The sequence below is a fragment of the Emiliania huxleyi genome (assembly GCF_000372725.1).
Source record: "Emiliania huxleyi CCMP1516 unplaced genomic scaffold EMIHUscaffold_26, whole genome shotgun sequence".
NCBI classification, from domain to species: domain Eukaryota; phylum Haptophyta; order Isochrysidales; family Noelaerhabdaceae; genus Emiliania; species Emiliania huxleyi.
Genome location: NW_005200088.1, coordinates 402984 through 416005, shown reverse-complemented (window position 1 = coordinate 416005; position 13022 = coordinate 402984). Strand labels below are relative to the sequence as shown.

The window sequence follows — 13022 nt, the reverse complement described above, 5'->3', positions numbered from 1 at the left end:
TTTAGATGGTAGCGGGGGGGCCCGCCGGAGGCTGGTTACTGCTCTTTCTTTTTTACAGTCCTGTGCCCAGTGTCGTGCGAGGGAGTTTTGTTGTAAAATTCTTTTTTAGGGATTTCACGGGAAAGAGAAGGTGTGTTGCTAGCCGTCGCCCACGCTTGAGCTCCGCACTTGGAGCACTTGGAGTGCAGTCATCAACCGCACATCCAGGGCCGGGGGGCTAAGAAGCACACCCAGCGGGCCGGATGATTGACCAAAATCACCCCGTTTTTGCCCATTTTCGGTCATCCGTCAAAATATCTGAAGATCCTACTATAGGATTATCCCCAAACCTTGCTCAGCTGATCCAGCCTGGGGGGAAGGCCAGGCCTGGGCAAAGAAACCAGTACCTCAACCGGCTTTCCTGAGCGTCACAGCTCGGTGATCGCGCCGGCCGGACACCACTGTAACGTCCGTTCCGGGCATTTGAACGCGACCTTCGGGGGCAAAGACATGCATGGGCTCTATGGCTCAGACACGACTCCTCTTTCTTGGTCCCTTCTGAAGTTCTGATGCCCTAGGCCACACTGAACTCTTCTCTCGGCCTGCGGTGCACTTCCAGTCGCCGACCACGCGCGCCACGCTCGCTGGCCACACTCGCTAGCGATGCTGATCCTCGCTCGCCGCGCGGCCGTGTCTGCCTGCCTGCTCGCGGCTGCACACTGGCGCCCGCCTCTGCCGGCGCTGGCGCGTCCCGACAAGGACGGCATCTTCAGCGACTGCAGCGGCTTTTGTGTGAGCAGCCAGGACGACAGGCCGGCGGTGTGGGACAACCCGTGGGTGGCGGAGCAGGCGCTGCCGAGCGCGATGGAGCGGCTGCGCCGCGTGATCGAGCTCAAGCTGCAGGGCAAGGTCGTCGAGCAGGACGAGCGGTACCTCCGCGCCGAGTTTGCCAGCCGAGGGCCGCTGGGCGACGCGGTTGACGACGCCGAGTTCTTCTTCACGCCGGACGACGTGCTCGTGCAGTTCCGCGCGGCGCGGCGCGGCGACGCGCCCGACTTTGGCGCCAACCGGAAGCGGCTCGAGAGGGCGCGCATCGCCCTCGGCTGGGAGAAGGTGGAGGTGCTGCGCAACCGCAGGCGAGCGCTCGTCGTCGTCGAGTCGCCCTTTGACAGCTTCGGGCCCGCCACCTACGAGCGCGACGAGCTCGGCTTCACCAACCGCGACCTGGTGCCCGCGGAGGCCAACCAGAAGGAGCTGTACGGCGACCTCGACCCGCTCGCGGCGCCGTGGCGCAAGCCGACCCCGTCGATGCGCGACGCCAAGGACGGGCTCGGCGAGCTGCTGAGGCGAGAGTCGGACGACCGCGTCCGGAGTCGGTAGTCGGGTCTGCTGCCGGTGCGTTTTTCTGTGCGCATTGCACCGAACGAGAGCGTGGCATGCTTACATATGTGCGCGTCGGCAAGACTCTACCCAAGACGCGTCGCGTTGTGTGACCGTCACCGCCCGTCTACGGCTTTAGCGTCCACCCATACGTACGGCTTTACCGCGTTGGTGTCCCAGTCGTTGGTCGGACTGTGTTTCGCCTTCCCATTCAATCAATCACGGCTGCACAGGCATCACAGGCGGGTTGTTGCACGAGTATATGGGACACGATGTCTCAAATATGAGGGGCTTTGACTCCTACCAGCTCCTGACGCTATCCCTGGCAGCTCTAATGACCAGGATCAGTAGTGCTATAATAGAGGGTGCCCATACTAGCGCAGGAGCTGCCACACTCGCCCGGACCGTCCCCTTCTGGGGCCGGTTCCGCAGCCCGCGAGAGCCGACAGCGGGGCCGTGCCGCGGGTGCCTACTGCCGAGTGCCACAAACACTGCGCCGTCCCGCCATCACCTACAGGCTGTCTTGTGTGATGGTTGGGATGTCCAAACGCCACCATCTTGGCTCTTGCGACCTCAAACCCGCGAGCTGTATGGGTGGTCCAGACGTCGACAGACGCCCGAGGACCACGGTGAAGCTGAGCTGGAACGAGTCGACAAGTCTCTTTTGAGCCCGTGGCGGTCGCCGGCTGAGTCGCTGTGCACGGACCGGTACCTCAGGCGTCACCTCCGCAGCCTCAGGTCTCACACTCCATCACCTCCGCCGGGACGCCGTCGGTGGCACGCTCGGCGGCGAGTTTGTGGCAGCTCCACAGCGAGCGCGGCGTCGAGCCTATTCGGTCTGGTCGGTTAGGCGCACTCCCTGGGTGCCAGGGAGTGCGCCGAACGCGCGAGCGGTGCGTCCTGGCAGCCCGCGCTGGCTCCGGAGCTGCCACAAACTCGAGACACGCTTTTTTGGGACATTTTCGACGCTTTTGTCCCATATACTCGTGCAACAACCCAGGCTCTGACTCATGAGTCTTGAATTCCGAAAATCAAAACGCGTCCCGACGATCCACACGAAACCAGGACGCACGGCACCCGACGCCGTCCGCGGCGCGTCCCCGCGCGGCCTCAACCAAAGAGGCTCAAGGCTGGGACCTGTGGGTGGCAAAGAGGATCTCTCGACCCTGTCCTCAATCCGTATGGCGCTCCGGCCACATTCAGATCACCCCGCGGACGATCCCCCATCGGGAGGGAAACCATCCATTTCACCCCCCCCCCCCCCTCCCCAGAGAGACCTCTTAGCTCGTTGACGGGACGAAGTCCAGCTCCAGTAGTAGAGAGCAGCTCTCAGCTCAGCCTCGCGTTGACGGCCCCCTTTAGATCCGACGCGTGCAGTAGTGTGCTCAGTAGACGACCGAGGGCGACGAGGCAGCGCCGTCGTCCGACTCCTTGCCCTTGCCAGGCGAGAGGATGGTGGAGAGAGCCTTTGCAATCGGGCCGGGGGCCTTGGCCTGCTCGGGCGCCTCGGCCGCCTTTGCCTGGAGGGCGGGGGCGCGCTAGGTGAGAGTCGATTGGAAGTGAGCGCTTCGCAGCTGACTGCTCGTTTGCCTGGGGGAGGGGAGGAAAGGGGAGTCTCGTTGTCTCTTGATTTGTCTACCTAAGGTATGCGTGTGGGAGGGCTAATATTGGCTGCCTCTACCTCCGTCTCTCTTGCGAGCTGTGTCCGAGTGTCCCGACTGTGCTGTCTCTATGCGCGCCTGGAGGGCGGAGGCGCGCTCGCGCTCCGCCTCGAGCGAGAGCATCAGCTGGGCCACCGCCTGCTCCGCCGGGTGGAGGGCCTGCCCGCCTGTGGACATGTCTCGGACATGTCGTGGACACACGTGTCTTGGACATGTCCGCCGGGTGGAGAGGGTCTGTCTCCGCCCTTGCACGACTCCGCCGCCAAGGCAGCCGTCACCCACGCAGCTGGGCGAGAGTCGGGCTCGGGTTGCGGCGCGGGCGGCGCGGCGGCGGGCTCGAAGCCCCTCGGCCGGTCGGACGGGGGCGCGGGCAGCTTGCCTGTGGGGGGCGGCGGAGGGCGGGGTGAGCAGGTGTGTGGCGTGGTGTAAATTCTTTTACGTGTGGTGCGGGAGAGGTGCGGATGGGGCGGGCGGGGCGGGGGAGCGGGCGGGGGGGAGGGGAATGGGGAGAGAGGCGGAGGGGAGGGGCGAGGCGGGGGCGGCCGAGCGGGAGCGAGGGGGCGGCCAAGGCGCGGCTGCTGCGCGCCGTCCGGGTCCTCAAAGGAGGAGGTGCGCTCAATCTTGCTGCCGCCGCGCCGGCGGTGAGGGGGCGAGTCGGGGACGTCGTTGGCTGCCGCCTCATTGTCGCCGAGGAGGGCGGCGACGCCGTTGTAGGACGACACCTTGGGCATCGACTCCTGCCAATAGTCGACGATCTGTGCGCGGCGGGGCGCGGCGGGAAGCGTTAGCGGGCGAGGGCTCGTGTCGCGCGTGTGCGTGGGTCTGTGACGACTCTGTGCGCGCGTGGAGCGCCGCGTTGTGTGGTGGGCCGGCCGCGGCACACCTCCTTGGGCGAGACCTTCTTCTCCTTGCCCGACTCCAGCGCCTTCTTCACGCGCCCCCACTTGCTGTGGTCAGTGAGCCTCTTCGCGTTTGCCGCCTCGTCGGTGAGCGACTTGGGCGCAATCAGCCTGCGGGTGCGGGGTGGCGGAGCGGCGGCTCGGCGCGGTGCGCAGGGAACGCGGCGAGGGCGGGGCGGGGCGTGGAGGGGTGGGAGCGCCTGGAGACCGCGGCCATTTGTCGCAGGTTGACTACTCCTGGGAAGAGACCGTCCCCACACACTTGATGACCGCAAATTGCCCGCTCGCCGTGAACAGCGTCGCCGTGAACAGCGCCTGAGGATGAAGAATTCCGTTCTGGTTGGTGTCCAGTCTGGTCCAGTCCGAGCCTAACTGTTCTTCACCTTCCTACCTACCTACCCTTGTTCACCTCCTGTTGACGTCCCAGGGCGTCGCGTCTGCCGACCCCCGCCTTCTAGATAGAATGCCGCGACGCGTGCTACTCGAGTAGCATGGGGGGCGCGGGGTCGCTAGAGGTTACAGGTTAGGTTACTCTTGACTTCGAGCGCAGCAGCCTCACATGTCACTTCCTATCGTCTGTTGTTTGAGTTGTGCCCTTGTTTGTGCCCTTGGCACCGTGGAGTGCTGGGGGGGGCGACAGGGAGGATGTGGTCCTGAGTTATGTGTACGCCGACTCAGGGTGTGTGGCAGCCAGCTGGCTGTGTGTCTTGTGAGCTTGTTTGTGTCTGTGTGTCGCTCGTGCGTGTCGTCATCATCTGTCCAGCGTCCACCCATACCGCGTTGCCGTTGGTGTCCAGTCCGAGCCTGGCTGTTCTTCACCTTGCTACCTACCTACCTAGCAGCTAGAGGCTAGCCCTTAACCCAGTAAGACGCACCCCTCAGCGGATTCCATATAACTCAAGAAAGTTGGATTATAACTCATCGACTCGTATGACTCACAAAATTCATAGACGCTCGGACTATTGTTCACATGTTCAGACCGCCCTGCCTTTGATCCTATTGTGTGCATCAAGGGCCGCGACAATTTCTGGGCGCCACGAGCATACCAAGTTCGACCATCTGGAAGTTGACAGGGGGTGCAAGCCAGACATCAAAGACGACACACACGGACTCGTAGCACGAGGAGCCAGCCCGATTGCTCCTTGCCAAAAGCAGGAGTAGCCGACCGATTCGAGTACTTGGAGCATAGTCACTGAGCTCTCTAAAACCTGGAGGCGCTGGCGCGCAGGCCTCGCGCAGCACGTCTGGTCTTGAGGAAGACCTGCGGCAGCGCGAAGACGAGAAGGTGATCAGCGATAGGGGCGCTGGAGTGGTGAGGAGCGGGCGTTGCTTGCTCGCGGGTGCTAGTGCTCGCGCAAAAGTTGCGGGAAACAACGCGCGTCCTTCGGCCCGCCGGGAATTGACCTCCGCGCACGCCTGCCCTCGACTCCTCGGCACCGCGGCCGGCCGCAATGGCGTGCAGCTGCTGCAAGGACGACAAGACCCGCCGCTGCTGTGAGGCCTTTGCGGCCGTCATGCCGTGGTGGGCTCTGCTCGGGATGCTTCTCGTCGTGACTGCCTTTGCCATGCTCGGCAGAGGTGTGCTTGGGTAGTCTGACACCCGCAACACACACGGCCACGCTAGGAAATTTGACCCGGGTCACTCGATGCCACAGGAATCACCGACCTGGACGGGATCATGAAGGCGCTGATCACGGACGGGCTGCTGAAGAGGATAGTCTACGCCTTCATCTCGCTCGTCCTCGCGCTCAACATCCTCCTCTTCGAGCGGATCATCCGATTCAAATGGCGCGCAATCCACCCGCCTCTCCCACCCACCCAACCCGTCTCACCGCCCGCGCTGCCGGCGCAACAATGCGAGACCGCGTCCTCACCACAGCTACCCGAGCTTGCCTCACCTTTCGCCGCTATTGAATCGCGCAGGGCCATGCACTTTGCGCTGCCGCGAGGCTCCTGCGGCGTCGGCTGCGGCTCGGTGCGGCCGTGCTATGGAAAGCACGCGCGCCGCGGCTGCTACTGCTACGAGGTGACCCTCGCAACAATCTCGTGGACGCTCGAGATCCTCTCGGTCCTCTCGGCGATGTTGACCGTGCTGCTGATGGCTGTGATTGTCATCTACGCTGCAGGCCCTCACGCCAAGATACACGGCGTGGGCAGGCCCGGTTCCCGCATCGACCTTGGTCTCACCTCTCCCTGCCTCCCTGGCAGCGTGCACCGCCCTCAACCTCACCGCTGATGATTTCGCCGCGATCAACAAGCAGATCAACGACGCCATCGACGGCAGCACCCATCCTCTTGCGTCCATTCACGGCGACTGGAGTGAGCGCCATGACGCTTCGGTGCTGCGTGTGAGCAGGCCCCGCCATCCTCGAGGAGGAGAGGGACTCGGCCGATCTGTGAGACCAGCGACGACGGGAGACCGGCGAACGCCGACCCCCTCACAAGCCGTCACTGAAACAGGTACGACGCGATCTGCAGCGACGACAGCCCAAGCCTAAAGTCCATCGCCGTCGATGCCGCGCTGATGGTCTCGATAGCTCCTCGTGCCCGTTGAGGCGTGACACGACTGCGACGCGGAGGGTGTGGGCCGATCGCCTTGTAGGTTGGCGGCTCCTCGCTCAAGCTAGTCGGGCACGACGTCGTCCGCGCCTGCTTCCTCGCCTCTTGGGCCGAGCACGACAAGGTGAGAGGTGGCGGATAGATTTGAAAAAGCACCCGCACGCCAATGTGAGAGGCAACGGTGTGGGCACAAGGCGATGAGACTGACCGACAAAACGGCCAAGGCGTCGGGTTCGGCGTCGCCGTCCTCTGTGAGCCCGGTGCTGACAGCATGACCACGAGGCGGTCAGAGTGTTGCCCTCGGGATGTCTGCCCAGCCTCCACGCTCTCTCCAATGTCCATGCAAAGATCACGCGCGTGCGTGCGCTGCCGCTGGCTGCGGCCACACCTGCGCCGCTGCCCCGCTGTGCGCGACGCGCACTCTCACGCACCGCGTCAGGCGTCACAAAGGACACAAAAACCTTCATACTTTAATGTTCAAATGCTAAAAGCCGTCGCCATCGGCGCCACCGCCTCCCACGCATTCAGCGCCGGGTCGTACCGCTCGACTGAGCTGAGGGTGCCTCCGCCGCCGCTGCCGCCCACCGCATAAAGCTTGCCGTCGAGCACCGCCACGGCGTGACGACTTCGAGCCGTCGCCAACGGAGCCACCGCCTCCCACGCATCCAACGCCGGGTCGTACCGCTCCACCGAGCTGAGGATGTCGTCTTCGTTGAAGCCTCCCACAGCGTACAGCTTGCCATCGAGCACCGCCATGTCGTGAGTCTGCCGAGCCTCCGCCATCGGCGCCACCGCCTCCCACGCGTTCGTCGCCGCGTCGTACCGCTCCACCGAGCTGAGGCAGCCGTTGTCAATGTTGTACCCGCCCACAGCGTACAGCTTGCCGTCGAGCACCGCCACGGCGAGCTCGTCCCGCGCCTCCGCCATCGGCGCCACCGCCTCCCACTCGTTCGTTGACGGGTCGTACCGCTCCAGCGAGTTGAGGAAGCCGTCGTTGCACCCGCCAACAGCATAGACCTTGCCTTCGAGCACCGCCACAGCGAGACCCCACCGCTCCGTCCCCATCGACGCCACTGCCTCCCACGCATTCGTCGCAGGGTCGTACCGCTCGACTGAGCTGAGGACGTCGTCGTCGTTGTGGTTGACGCCGCCCACAGCATACAGCTTGCCTTCGAGCACCGCCGTGCCGTCGAAGGCATCGGCGCCACAGCCTCCTCCTCCCACTCATTCGTTGACGGGTCGTACCGCTCAAGCGAGTTGACAGTCCCACCCTCGCCGTCGTGGCTGCCGATCACGAGCATGCGTGGCCTCTCGCGCTTCTTCAGCGTCTCCTTCCAGCCGCGGCGCCACGCGCGGCACGTCCCCTTGACGGCGTGCTCCTTGGTCGGCAGCTGGGCGAGGATGTGCGGGGCGAGGTCCGGCGAGAGGAGGACCTCGGAGAGGACCCACTCGGGCTGCTCCACGAGCCGAGCGGCGTGCTCCTCCGCCACGCGCAGCGCGGCGTCGCTCGCGCCCGCCTGCGCCTCGATGATGGCGCACAGCTGCGCTGGGGAGAGGCCCGCGACGCGCGCGCCGATGCGGTGGGAGGCCATCCACGCGGGCGGTCGCTTGCTGCGAGAGACACAGCCTGAAGGCCTTGGATTTCGCTTGTTTTGTGTACGGTACGCTCGCGAGGGGGGGACCTCAAAGGGACGCCGGCCGATCGAGCGCGGCACGCACCACCGCCGTGTGGGCGCGAAGGTACCCGCGCTCCTCGACGTGCCTGAGCTCTCGCCGCGTCGCGTCGAATGCGCGGCGCAGCTGGTGGAAGGGGACGCGCGGGTGCATGTGGTGGACGGCGTGGTAGTTCATGCCCCAGGAGAGCCACTCGTACGCCGGGTGGGTGAGCACCACCCGTGCAGTGTGCCTGCGGTGCGAAGACACCAGCGTCAGGGTGTGGCTACGGTACCCTGCAATGCCTGTCGGAGTACACGGCTCTGCGTTCAGAGTCTAGGGCGGCGCGCCGCGCGTCGCAGTCGTGGTCTGTCGACGTGTGCTGCGCGATAAAGTGCCCCCACAGAGCCGGCTGGCCGAGGAGGAGGGGCAGCAGCCAGAGCCGCACAAGCCAGTGCCGCGCGGCGGGCGAGGCCAGCGCGAGGAGCGCGCACGCGACGTACGCCGCGCTCTGCACCCGCGTCGACGCGACCACGCCTCGCCTCGCGTGCGGCGGCACCCACGGGCCTTCTGCTCGCTCTCCCAGCGCGGCGCTGCGGCAAAAGTGGTAGAGCGCCACCGCCATCTCGCCGCCCAGCAGCTTGTTGAGGTAGTTGCGCAGGCTGCCGTTTGCGCCCGGCAGCTCGGGGTCACGCGCCCACACCTAGGTCTTGTGTGTGTACGCTCACTCGGGTTGTGGGGTTGGCAGCCCAGCTGGCAGAGAGCTGGTGAGTTTGTGTGTCTGTATGTCGCTCCTCCGTGCCGTCGTCATCTGGCCAGCACCCACGCATGCCGCGCCGGTGTCCGAGCCCGACTGCTCTTGCCTCTCTGTATCTATCTCACGCCTGCGTGAACTCGTGGTGCTCGCGGTGGAACCACTTGAATGAGTCGGCGTTCATGAAGATTAGGAGGCCGAGCGGCCAGGCGACGAGCTGGCAGAGCCATGCGCTCTCAAAGGCGGTTCCGTGCGTGGACTCGTGGAAGGGCATGTACAGGTGCGAGAGCACGACGCTGTGCGCCAGGACAGCCAGCGGCCAGCAGCGGCCGGCAAGCGCTGATGCAGTGGTGCAGCAGACGGCCAGCGCCGCAGCGGTCAGCGCGAGCAGCGAAAGGTGGCCGCAGAGGTGGCGTAGCCCGATTGCGTCGCTGCGCTGGAACAGGTCAGGCCTCGCGCGCTCGAGCTTGTGAGTGGTGGCCACGCGAGAGGTGCTGGCGGAGGTCGCACACATTTATATATCCAGTACACATCACCCGCTACCCAACCGACCGCGTGAGATAGGGTGCTGACCTTTCTCGCCCGAGGCTCGCCGTGGCCCCACACGGCGGCCTCTGCTCGCGTTTTCGAGCCAGGACCTTCGTCCGGGCCCACGGCCGGCACGCCATCATCGATTCCGCGCGCTCGGCCTCGCCCGGCTTGCTGTGCTGATATGCGCGTCATCTTCAAACACCCCCCCCCACGCACCTGGGGACCCCCCTCTAGGTCGACGGTCTGACCAGGTGGAGGTGGGGGGGGGTAGCTACACCCCCCTGTCGCTCAGCGGTCCCGAGCCAGCGGCAGCTGACCCCCCCTCCGGTAGCTTACCCCCCCCTCGGTCCCGCCCCCTAAGCCAAAAACACCGATGGTGGCCGTCCGCTGGCGTGAGTGGTGGCGATCGGTCCCTAACCTGTCGCAAGTGACGTACACGCACCGAGTATACGTATTCCCGAGAGGGCGTAATGTGATGCGTATGCATATGGGCCTCCGTGCATATGCGTAGCAGTACAGGCAACGATTGTAGCGGGACGCCCAGCAACGGCCGCAAGGCGCGCGATAACTCAAACGGAAGGACGACCGACTCCACAAGTCTCAATCGGGATCGGATCAACACACGCGCGCTACCACTATGCACTAACCCCCGAGGCGCAAGAGAACTGCTCCCGCCGGCTTTCTTGGAGCTCTTGGAGCGCAGCTCTGCGCGAGCCTGACTGTCGTTCATCTTTCTACATAACATACATAGCACCACCAGTGCTTGCACTTTGAATGCCTTGGCGCTTGGGGCTCCTGCCCGTGTCGGGTGTGGAGATGCGAGGGTCGCCCCCCCTTGCCCCACCACTTTGTGTGTGTGGAGAAATTTACCTTACCTACCTTACCTTACAAACAGAACAAAGCCCGAAACTCCATGCGCCCCGAGCTGACCGCACTGGTCACTTTCGCCCCCTCGCTCCCCACCCATCCAACTCGCCGAGTGCCGAGGTGCTGCAGAACCGCGCGATCTCGGGCGATCTCGCGCTATCTCGGAGCTCCACGCCACGCCGCTCCCCCCCCACCCACCCCCACCTCACCCACCGCCGCGCCGCGCTGTCTCGGGCGATCTCGGAGCGTCTCGGGCGATCTCGGAGCGTCGCTCGCGCGGGGGCACACTCTAGGTCTTCGCGACTCCAGCCTCGCCCACCGCCCGCGCGTACGCCACCGCCGCCTCCACCGCCGTGTCGAAGGAGCCGAGGTAGACATCCTTGCCGTCCACATGGTGCTGTGCTCTGAAGCGCGAACGTTCCCTGCTCACGTTCTTGTAGCCGGTGCGGCTGCTGGTCGAGAGGTGCAGCCGCAAGCCCTCCGCCTCCGCCGCCACCGTCGGAGGAGGTTGGGCGGGAGGCTGGTACTCGCCGACCGCCCGCGCGTACGCCACCGCCGCCTCCACCGCCGTGTCGAAGGAGCCGAGGTAGACATCCTTGCCGTCCACATGGTGCTGTGCTCTGAAGCGCGAGCGTTCCCTGCTCACGCCCTTGTAGCCGGTGCTGCTGCTGCTCGAGAGGTGCAGCCGCAGCCCCTCCGCCTCCGCCGCCACCGCAGCCGCCTGTCGCGAGGAGCCCGCACGGCGGTCGCCCCCGCGCGGCCTCGAGCTTCGCCCCGCCTCGGGCAGCTGCAGGTGCGACGGGAAGATGGCTCGCCAGCGGGCGAGAGCGGCGTGCTCGGGGCTTATGTACTTGCGACCGCTGATGCTGCAGCCGCGCACCTCGTAGAACGGCGTGCCGTCCACGTACTCGCCGCGGATGACGCCCTTGTAGCCCGTCTCCGTGTAGAACGACAGGATCAAGGCCGCCCCCTCCGCCCCCGCAAGCCGCACCGCGTCGAGCCCCGCGCCGGACGGCTGCGGCGGCCAGACCGCCGCCTTCGGCGGGATGACCACCACCAGCTGCGGTGGCGCTCCCAGCGGCGGCGCCGGCGCCGGGCGCGGCGCGAGCTCCGGGGCCGGGAGCGCCGACGGCCCCGCCCCGCCGCCGACGCCCGCCAGCCGCTTGGGCGGCGGCTCCTCCTCCTCCTCCTCCGCCCCGAGTCTCCGCTTCCCTTTTGAGGTCGTCGCCCTCGCCCACACCCCTGCTACGGCCGCGCACACCCTGCTCAGCAGCCCCGGCGGGCCGCCCTCGCCCGCCGAGCATCCCTCCATTCCCTCCGGCGATGAAGGAGAGGCGCCCGAGGCGTCGGCGGGGGCTGGCCAGCCACCGCCTCCGCCTGGCGCGCTGGTGGCCACCGGCCGCGCTGGTGGGGCCGGCGCCGGCTCGCCCGCGCCCGCGCCCGGCGGCGACCCCGCCTCATCTCCCGCCGCCGTCTCCGCCTCTCCCCCCGGCGCCAGAGGAGAGGCGCCCGAGGCGTCGGCGGGGGCTGGCGAACCGCCGCCGCCGCATGGTGCGCGCGCTGCAGCGGCCGGCCGCGCTGGTGCGGCCGGCGCCGGCTCGCCCGCGCCCGCGCCCGGCGGCGACGCCGCCTCTTCTCCCGCCGCCGAAGCCTGGCGAGAGGATGGAACGAAGTGAGTGAGTGAGGTGTGCGCTGCGTGTGTATGGGCGAGCGGTGCGCACCTGCACGGTTGCGGCGTGCAGCGGTGCGGGCAGATCCGAAGGGTACGGCCGAAGTTGTGACCGCGTGCAGGTCCTCCAGTGGCAAAGCGAGCAAGGAGAGGCTTGGATGGTGTCTGCGTCGCTGGGCTGTGGTATGCGCGTTGCCCTTGAGCTGCGGTTCGCGGCTTCGTTTCGCGCGCTGACCGGATGCACGCGTGCCCGCTCCGTCACGAGCTTGTCGAAACACTCGTGGCAGATGACCGTCTCTGCGCTCGGCAGGCACCACGGGCACGCGCGGTCGGCCGGCTTGTCGCAAATCCAGCACTCGAGTGTGCCACCGGGCACCGACATTTCCCGCGAAGAATTTTACGACAATACTCCCTCGCACAACACTGGGCACGGGACTGGCTCGCACTGGCACTAACACAGGTACACCACGGGAGCCGCCTAAGCGACTCCTGCGAGGGTGGCGAGGCACTTAGCTCCGTGCACCCGCCCACCCCCGCCACAGGCAAGCTCATTCACGACCTGCTCTGCGATGGCCGTGTGAAGAACGACTGAGATGCGCTGCTTCTGCAGCCCCAGCCAGCTCTTGGTGGTCCAAGTCACCTCATCGAGGTACTGGGCCCGCGTCAGCTTGTTCTCCTAGGGCTTGTCTCCTAGGGCTTGTCTCCTAGGGCTTGTCTCCTAGGGCTTGTCTCCTAGGGCTTGTCTCCTAGGGCTTGTCTCCTAGGGCTTGTCTCCTAGGGCTTGTCTCCTAGGGCTTGTCTCCTAGGGCTTGTCTCCTAGGGCTTGTCTCCTAGGGCTTGTCTCCTAGGGCTTGTCTCCTAGGGCTTGTCTCCTAGGGCTTGTCTCCTAGGGCTTGTCTCCTAGGGCTTGTCTCCTAGGGCTTGTCTCCTAGGGCTTGTCTCCTAGGGCTTGTCTCCTAGGGCTTGTCTCCTAGGGCTTGTCTCCGGCACGGTGGGCGACGGCTTCCTCAGAATTTTACATGTACAAACACTGGGCACGGGACATGTGCTAGCGCGCTCCTTGAGCTCAT

General features: G+C 65.9%; 3 protein-coding genes across 3 annotated transcripts; 1 reads left to right on the top strand and 2 right to left on the bottom strand.

Annotated features, from left to right (window-relative positions):
* Positions 1–642: 642 nt before the first annotated feature.
* Positions 643–1359, top strand: EMIHUDRAFT_206279 (hypothetical protein; the record flags this gene model as incomplete). The annotated part of the gene is made up of 2 exons (XM_005777519.1): positions 643–996; positions 1093–1359. The coding sequence occupies 2 exons, from the start codon at positions 643–645 to the stop codon at positions 1357–1359; spliced, it is 621 nt and encodes a 206-aa protein (XP_005777576.1).
* Positions 1360–2362: 1003 nt separating this feature from the next.
* Positions 2363–4153, bottom strand: EMIHUDRAFT_435279 (hypothetical protein). Its single transcript, XM_005777518.1, has 6 exons — positions 4120–4153; positions 3904–4030; positions 3607–3775; positions 3265–3399; positions 3105–3187; positions 2363–2885 (listed from the first exon to the last, which is right to left on the bottom strand). Exons 1-6 carry the CDS (start codon positions 4134–4136, stop codon positions 2745–2747), a joined length of 672 nt encoding a protein of 223 aa, XP_005777575.1. The 5' UTR covers positions 4137–4153; the 3' UTR covers positions 2363–2744.
* A 6419-nt stretch (positions 4154–10572) lies between these two features.
* On the bottom strand, positions 10573–12334 carry EMIHUDRAFT_206274 (hypothetical protein; the record flags this gene model as incomplete). Its single annotated transcript, XM_005777517.1, has 3 exons — positions 10573–11319; positions 11545–11598; positions 12188–12334. 3 exons carry the CDS (start codon positions 12332–12334, stop codon positions 10573–10575), a joined length of 948 nt encoding a protein of 315 aa, XP_005777574.1.
* Positions 12335–13022: the final 688 nt, after the last annotated feature.

Bases quoted from the DNA above. Each gene is read 5' to 3' on its own strand.
- EMIHUDRAFT_435279 (XM_005777518.1), bottom strand. The intron at 3,776-3,903 runs GTGTGCCGCGGC...CGCCGCGCACAG, and splicing joins AGAAGGTCTCGCCCAAGGAG to ATCGTCGACTATTGGCAGGA. The intron at 3,188-3,264 runs GCGGAGACAGAC...ACATGTCCACAG, and splicing joins GGCGGCGGAGTCGTGCAAGG to GCGGGCAGGCCCTCCACCCG.